This window comes from Hesperophylax consimilis, chromosome 30 (assembly GCF_061612785.1).
Source record: "Hesperophylax consimilis isolate HC1 chromosome 30, BYU_Hcon_1.0, whole genome shotgun sequence".
Taxonomy (NCBI): Eukaryota; Metazoa; Arthropoda; class Insecta; order Trichoptera; family Limnephilidae; genus Hesperophylax; species Hesperophylax consimilis.
This window is the reverse complement of record NC_142865.1, coordinates 6801083-6810202: the sequence shown is the minus strand read 5'-3', so window position 1 is coordinate 6810202 and position 9120 is coordinate 6801083. Positions and strand designations below refer to the sequence as shown.

The 9120-nt window shown below is 30.7% G+C and overlaps 1 protein-coding gene across 1 annotated transcript in view; it reads right to left on the bottom strand.

The window, feature by feature from the left end:
* Positions 1-3433: 3433 nt before the first annotated feature.
* Positions 3434-9120, bottom strand: part of Ehbp1 (Eps15 homology domain containing protein-binding protein 1) — a 65626-nt gene continuing 59939 nt past the window's right edge. The window contains exon 23 of the mRNA XM_089649420.1: positions 3434-9075. Within this exon, the coding sequence (XP_089505546.1) occupies positions 8997-9075 (79 nt within the window). The 3' untranslated portion in view covers positions 3434-8996. The remainder of the gene's footprint in view (positions 9076-9120) is intronic.

Here is a 9120-nt window from a genome sequence, read left to right as displayed (position 1 = left end):
TCGAAAGCAAATTCTCAATTCACTTAAGATACAATTATAATTATACAAAGTATTCATTCGTCGACACCATGCGACATCAATGTCGTGGCACATTTTCAAAATGAACTAAATCATATAACAAAATATAAATAATATTAGTTACAACAAAAATTTAGACACCTGCAGGATACTACTCCTTGAGTGATCTTTAGGTAACGCAGTCAGATTTGACACGAACACAGTACCTACTCACACAGATGCATTGCTTGCATACGTGTTACTCGACATCAAAAAAGAAAATTCCAGCGAAATTGAAAAAAGGTTCATTTTTAATAAGAATAAAAAGAACAAAGACAAAATGCTGTTTCTCAGTGATGTTTTGAAAGGACATTAATTCACACATTCCTAATTGTGTGTTGTTTCGATCAACTATAATTTCTCGATCCGTTTCAGTTTTTGATCAAATTGTGACTAGCTGACAAGCATAACAGAATGACCGTTTTTCTTGACAGTTGATTACAATTTGAGAAAAAGCTTAAACGTGCCGAAAATCGGCGAACCAACAAGTGTAAATATTACAACACTCTCTCTTGATATAAACTCTATTGACAATTTTTCAAACAAACCTCTTGTTAGCCGTGTTGGAAACAGCCAAGTGGAAAAAGCCTTATTTATAGCTCAACAGTGGCTAAGTTCGATTGGAGGAGTGTGGGCAATCATAGATAATTGGAGATATGGCATGGAGGCGTGCTGACTGTCGTCAAGTTACGACCAAGCTGCACAAACTATCAAAGAGGCCATGTCAAGAGTCAGAATAAAAGAAGAGTATGCATGAATGTGATTGAAGCAAGGAATTCATGCCAAGACAGAGTTGTGTGACGGTCTCTGCCTACCCTGCTGAGAAATGGCGTGATGATTAGTTAAGTATCAATTTAGTTCATTTTGAAAATCTAATTACATCAAATTTAGAAATGTTCTAACTTTTAAAATAATATTCAGGCAAGATGGCATTTAAGTAGTGTTTTTGTTTCTATATTTTAAAAATATTCACTAATAAAATTAAGGCATTTTTCAAACAGGGACAAACACTTACTAAAGATAATTTTATAACAGTTTACAAATTGAACGTAACTACAGCGAGTGGATTCAACTAAATTATACACACTTGAATTTTTTTAAAGAAAGAAGTAATGATTCAAGAAAGTTTTAAAAAAAATTAAATTAAAAACTAATATTTTTTTACTTCACTTTTGATCCACCCCATTTTTGTCAATTTTCAATAATTGTTTTTGTTTGAGGCATGTCTTATATTAATGATATTATATTTATTGACAATTTTTTTTACTAATTTAAATTAAATTAATTAAGAAAGATTTTTAAAGAGCAAAAAATATTGGTATTTATATCACTTGTAATTTTGTTTATTTAGTAGTCATACATCAAAAAGCCTCAGATATTTAAAAAAAAAAAAAACAATAATAATAGTTTATTAGTCTTTGGAAAATAAAATCTTTTTCAATCACTGTTAAATTTGTTTTTTCTTGTTTGTTAAGCGTAAAATAAAATAAAGTTTCACATAAGTTCTTATAGATAATGAATATTTACATAAACTAAACATATTATCGACATTAAAAATAATAATATTATTATCATGTATTTTCATTAAAAATGGCTGTTATTAAATCAAAATTTAAATAAAATTAAGCATATTTACTAAATATTGTAAAATTATGTTTAAATTGCTTAAATTTCAACTTATTGAATTGCACTGAAAAATATCATTAATAATTTCGAGTAGAAAGTTTAAATTAACATAATGCTTGAGGTTGTCGGTATGGCAAACAGAATTGAGTTGAACACTGTAATCACACTGATGCATTGCTTGCGTATAGCATGTTTTTATAGGTATTTAAATTTGATGATCGTATACTTTTGTCATACCTTTTCAACTAATAATTAGCTGTAAGCAAGTCAAAAAGCTGTTTCTCAGTGACGTTTGGCAAAGACATCACTGTCGCAAGTGAATATATAAATTTATATATACGCACCAATACACACAATCTTTAGTGTGTGGTTCAGGTCTATTCTAAGGACCTTCTTCCATGGAGATATGCAAGTATCCGATACTCTTGTTGTGTACTACTCACGTCACAAATAACTAATCGTTCACAATTGTTACATGTCGTAACTGAAATCTTAAGACCATCATCATCACCAATTGAATTCTTGATAGGTCAAAACTAGAATTTGTTCATCCTTTCTGGAACTGTCCTAGGTCACAATATTCATGTACAAGCTATTGAAAGAATACAAAATAAATTACTTCATTTTCTCAGTTTTAAAATGGTTATAAGCACTCTTATATTGTCAGACAGAAGTATTTTTCACTGACTTGGTATTTCCATATAAAATTCTAAATAATGCATTTGATAGTGCAGAATTGCTTACATTGATAAGCTTTCAGATTCCACTATATAATACTAGAAATTGGGATTTATTTCAGTGCAGAAATTCTGGGAAAAACTACCATATGTACTCCTCATTGCCCAGAATACTCGTGGAGGAAAATAATTATACAGAGTCAGTGGATTTCTTTAATGTATCACTTAACAAATTCAAAAGATTGTTACCGAGGCAGTTTAGTTATGTATAAATTTTATTATTCATTTGTAAAAGCCCCTAAAAAGGGCGTTAATCACAGACATATGAATATATAGACTAGAAATTAAAGGTGAGGGGTAAAATCAACTGTTGAAGAACGAAGGGGGTAAAGCTGACTGTGATTTGTCAATAAATCAATCTGACAGTATATAGGCATCTCGCATTATAATATCACCATTTAGTTCTTAAAAGTAAAATCTGCTTTTGAATGAATAGACATTTTTACATGGGAGCGCAAATTACTCGCCACGTTATGAACAAATTTGCGAAGTCCAAATTCGGCAAAAAAAAATTTCTTCTATTTTCAGAGTCGAATATTTTGTTTACGTATTTAGTTAAGACACTTTTATAAGTGTTCATAATTTACTTCCCAGTAACAACGATGCGCACACTTGAGAATCGCTACATTCGACCAATGTTGGCTCGATGTGATAGTATATGTTTCTACAACTGATTCATATTATACGACGTGAATAAGCTTAAAATGATGCTTACATATGGAATGTAATACGACAATTGGGTTTATTCTCTTTTTCACATCTATTTTTACAAGTTTTCATATCACAAGCCACTATTTTGCCGTGTTATTTCATAAAATGCCTCGACCATAGCTCGACGCTAGTTCGAATAAGAATGATGACGTCACATTCTCAAGATTCACGGGAAGCCATACGCGAGCCCAGCAGGCTCCAATGGAACCGGTATGGGGAGTGGGGAATAATACGCTTTTAATCACTTAGGGCATGTCCATGGCGTTAATAAATAAATATCTTCACTCACAATCAAACAGTTACTGCAGCTGTTATTCTTATATCTTGTCATTATTTGTTTGACAGATAGAAAGCACGTGCATTGTTACAAAATATCCGACACAAGCGACGCTTTAAAGTCTCAACGACGTGAGTCAGAACAACCTTACCTGACTGGTTACGGAAGACTGTCGTTGCCGATGAGTCAAATGTAGGCGATATGTGCCTGTTTACGAACCTCCGCACATATGTACGACGGTAATCGAATACTTGCATATCCCTGCGGAAGAGCTGAATTACGTGACCTATACTTACCTAGTGTACACGCACAAGTTTTGTTTGCGGCCAAAATGGCTATGTTACCATAACTTGAATTAGAAAAGTAAAACAACAAAATGATATTTTTTATTAATCCAAACTTGAATTGGAGATTGCCCGGATGACATCCAACCTCCGATAAGAGAGAGCATCAGAAGAAAAACAAAAAGATTAATTTATTGAAGAAGAAGATAATAAATCTTAACAAAACATGAAACAGTACAAGCACAGAAGAAAAAAAAGATAACGGTCTCAACTGGGAATCGAACCCAAGATTTCTGTCTTACCGGGACAACGCCTTCAACTACTCGACCATTGGGACTTAATTATCATACGTCATTTTTGTCGATCTCATATTTCAAATTCAGAATTAACAATATTATCTTGCAACTAATTTTTAACATATTAACTATCTTTATGAATGAATACAAAATTCTAAAGAATTGATTTGTAATCTAGATAGTATCTCCGATAAACATATCCGATATTTATTTATATGGGACACCTATTGCCTTTTTATAAAAGTATTAGTAGGTATTCAAATTTTATTGGAACAACTTTTCTTTTAATAACTTTTTAAGGTTTATACCCATCAATGTAATAAAACATTGAAGAAGATAATACTAATAAATCTAAACAAAATATGAAACAGAACAAGACACAGAAAAATAAAAAGATAATTTTGATTTATTTAAATCAAATTAAAAACTACACAATTTCAATTAAGTCAAATAATATTAATAATTATTATGTATTTACAAAATAGGCTAAATTAAAATAATTAAAATTATCACAATAGTATGTCAATGGCCTAAAATATAAAATTAAAATAGAAAATGGCCTAACTTTTTCAGAACACCTTGATTCTAGCAAAACTAAAAAATTACTTTTTTTTGCGTAAATTAAAGTGACGAATTCATCATCAACTCTTGCAGTTATGCCCGCCGAGTTTTAATCTCACAGCGTGTACTTACTAACTGCATTAATATTAGAAATATGAAAAGAAAAAAAAAAATTTTTAGACAGATGTTAAAAAAAAAATACTTAAAGCTAGAAAAATAGGATGAAAGGATTTAAAAAAAAAAAAAATTTCAACTGCTAAAGTTTTTTCTAACTAGATATTTAGTAAGCATAGGAACATAGGTTAAAATGTATAGAATAAATAAATATTTTTTTCACAAGTAACCACATTTAAAAAAAAAAAAAACATGTTTTTTTTTTCAAAACCATTTTCTTACATTTTGGACGGGCTTTAAAATGAAGAACTCAAACTTATTCGCAAATATTAAATATCTAAAACCAAAATAATGACAATCAGAATCTGACAATTTTTAAAAATATTTATTAGAAGTTACTACTTGGTTTCGCCTGAATTTTAACACTCAGCGTGTAACGAAAATTCAGCGTCGGGCTTATATGGATATTTCAAAGCCCCGTAGCTCATGATGAACGTAACATTGTGAACTGAATTTTTTTGCAATGACCTACAAACTCCACAAAGAAAAATCTGTGCAAAATTTATGCCCGAGCACACTGTTCGAGAGTTTCAACCGAGTATGATAAAAGTTCAATTTCAATTCTTTTCTAGCTCCGTACCTCACGATGGAAGTGATATTGCGAACAGAAAAAAGTCTCAATGACTTTTAAGCTCCACAAAGAACAAATTTCACAACGCTAGAGCTCACTGTACGAAAGTTATTATTTTAGTCATACGCAGTGGTATGAACATTTTTAATTCATTTCCAACACATTGTTATGGCATCTAACAATACAAAAAATAATAAAACATTATTTTTTAGAATAGTTACTGAGGAAAATTATTTATATCTAATTAATTTTTTTCAACATATCTGAATTAAGGTTACATTAAGGGTTAACTTAACGCACATTATAATCTACGCGTACATAGATGGCGTTAATTTAATTATTTTTTAAAATATGCTTTTTGCAAGTTATTCTTTAAAATATTAAGAAAAATTATTTGTTTGCGCCCATACATAGGCAATCTAAATATGAATAAATAGTTTTGTCAGTAAAAAAACTTTATTCTTTCAAGAAATACATAAAAATATAATATTGTATCGTTAAAGGTGGTGACAGATTATGCAATAAGTTCAAAGCGTTTTATATAACTCCTTTTTGCTCGCCATACAATCCCATACAGACCTGTCACACCTAAAAGGTGACAGAACTCATACAAAGAAATGATATTCTGCGGCAGTGCCCTAATTGATCTGACCCTTCTCCTGGGGAAGTTTGTAGTATGGTGTGTCAACATATAATACGTGCATGCCACGCCCAATTTATGCGCGCATAATATAGCGTAATGTCTATAAGGCTTGATTCAATCCAATATTATATTGATATGCCTTTCTTGAAAAAAATACAGTTTTTATAAAGACAAAACTATTTATTGATATTCATATTGCATATGTATCGGTGCACAAATAATTCATCGTATTATTTTAAAGCGATGCACTAAGTCGTGTAATATTTTAAATCAAGCCGCCATCAATAACACCCCTTACGTAGATGGCGATAAGGTTTAAATTCACGCTTAACACCATCCGCCTGTTTTGATTTATGCAAGAAAAAAACATGGCCAAAAAGTGCCTTTTATTTTATTTGGTGGATGTTCAGGCATAAATATTTAATTTTTTTCCGATCATTTTATAAATAACTTAATTTGCCACATTATACAATAAAATCATAACCGAAAATGGGTTCGTAAGTAGTTCGTACTAGTTTTCATAGGCCTATAAATTATTTTTTTCTGGGCTTATAAAAAGACTTATATAAAAAATACTCGATTGTTTCAAATGTCAAGATGTATTCTACTCGCAGTATTTAATCAAAGCATCTGAAACATTTCTAGGCGACCAAATTTTCAAACCAAAAACACATGATTTTGCATTACTACGTATGGCATCGCCTTAAAGTATAACATGCAAATTGGTTATTTTAACAAAATAATTAAATTAACACCATCTATGAACGCGTAGATTATAATGTACATTTCATTTACCCTTTTTTTAACTAACACATAATTGAGACATTTATTAATTAGGATTACGGACAGCCGGTACAAAACGCCACAGTGTAATTTATGAACTATTATTATGCAATCTCTTAAAGTAAACATAACGATTTATCTCATATTGATTGTGAAAAGGTACATATTACATAATAAGGTAAAAGCTCCGAGTATTATTAGCTTAACAGTTAAGTATTTCCTACAATGTAATCATATTTAAAAAAAAAAAAAACAAAAAATTATTTTTAATTAATTATTATTAATGTATTATGTCATTACTCTTCATAAACGAAGACTTCCGCTAAACTGCGATTCTCGGTACGTTTTTGTTTTTGATCAAATTGTGACGAGTTATCATCGTCAACTAATCGTAATTTACTCAAAGAGATGGACCGAGAATAGGCGTTTAACGGGGACCGTTCAAATGTGAAAAGAGTTTGAAGAACTCATATTAAATTAATTAAATACACATTTTTGAAATTTCAATTAAAGACAATATTTATTTAGTGATTGAGTTTGATCAAAATTGAAAAGATTTTTTTTTTCAAAATCACAACTTAAAACAACCAAGGTGTCAGCTGAACTTTAAGTTTATGGACTCTAAACAAAAGACAGCTTTTTAAAAATTTGTAAAAAAACATGAAAGAAAATAAAATGAACAACCAAAACCAAATTTATTTACACATTTTTTTTTAACTGGATGAAATATTATTTTCAAAGAGATGTTTATTCATCTGCGTATGGAAAACGACTTCTTTGTTATATTATTCAGAAAACATGAAATCTTAATTTGATAAAAGAATTAAAATAATTCGTACACGCACCTTAAAAAAAAATTATCTACAGGATTTTCCAATAAGAGGTGTTATTTTGAATAGCCCGCTATTTCGGTAGATGTTACTTTTGAAGCTGTCATTTTTTGATATTTGACAAGTAGAAACTACACCATTTAAAAATGGAACGATACACGCTTCAACAACACATTGAAATTATTAAAATTCACTTGAGTGAATCAAATGCAAATCATCTTGAGTGATGAGGCCCATTTCCACCTCGGTGGCTTCGTCAACAAGCAAAATTGTCGCATCTGGGGCTCGGAAAACCCAAGACTTATTGTTGAAAAGCCTCTCTATCCTCAACGTGTGACTGTTTTGTGCGGTTTATGGTCCGGCGGAGTCATTGGACCTTACTTTTTCGAAAATGAGGCTGGAGCAACAGTTACAGTGAATGGATAGCTATCGAGAGATGATTAATGATTTTTTATGGCCGGAATTGGATGGTATTGATCTGAACAACGTTTAGTTTCAACAAGATGGTGCTACGCGCCACACAAGCAACGAAACCATTGATCTTTTACGATTGAATATCAAAATAACACCTCTTATTGGAAAACCCTGTATTTTTCACTGAATGCTAAATAAAATTATATACCTTTTTGATTTTTTTTTTTTTTTAATTTTGCAATATTCCCATACAACTCAACATACAAAGATGCTGTTCTGTGATCTCTTGGGCTGGATAGTGGCCAATTTCAATATTTTTTTGTTTGACTGAGGATTGAACCTTTTTCATCAACAACGAGCCTATCTGCCGAGTCTCAGCTCGATCGGATGTCGAAAAGTGAATTAATTTCCACATCCAAGATTTGAATCAAAAGTATTTAAAAAATAACAGTATTTGCGTGAAAAATCATCACACTAAATCCAGCAAAATTTGATTTACTTATTAAGAGTCAAATATTATGTAGGTAGGTTGGTTTACAGTTTTTAACATTGAATTTGAATAAATAGACAATAATAAATTACATGGCAGCAAGTATTTGAGTATGTAAAAACAAATTCAATTATCAATAAATAATATTCAAGTAAGAAAAGCAGAAAAAACAATGCATCGGCGTACGTCCAATACCACGTATGAACCATTTGTAAAAATGTTACAAATGATAGAAATTTTTTACACAATGAATTATTTGAAAGCGTTAGTTCTGGCAACATTTTTTCCCGAGGTTTATATCAGAGCCAGCCCCAAATTTAATTTTCTCAACCGTCAGATAAGTAGAACAAAAAAATTGTTGCCAAAGTTGGAACATCCACATTTCCAATATCTTTTCAGGGCACAACGTTTTTCATAAAATTCCCGTCGGTATTTTACAAAAAGGCCGACAAATGTGGGTAACGATATCGTTGCATGATTCTTTCGAAAATTTCACTGAGTTGAGTTTAGATATTTTTTCCAAGATTATTACTATGAGTTGTTCATTGAATTGAACACTGGTTTTTTCTTTGCAGCTCAACATGAGATAGGTTTCTTTCAATTTCATCGTCGTCTTCAATGCTGCAAAATAAAATAACACATAAAAATTAGATGGTGACAGCATAG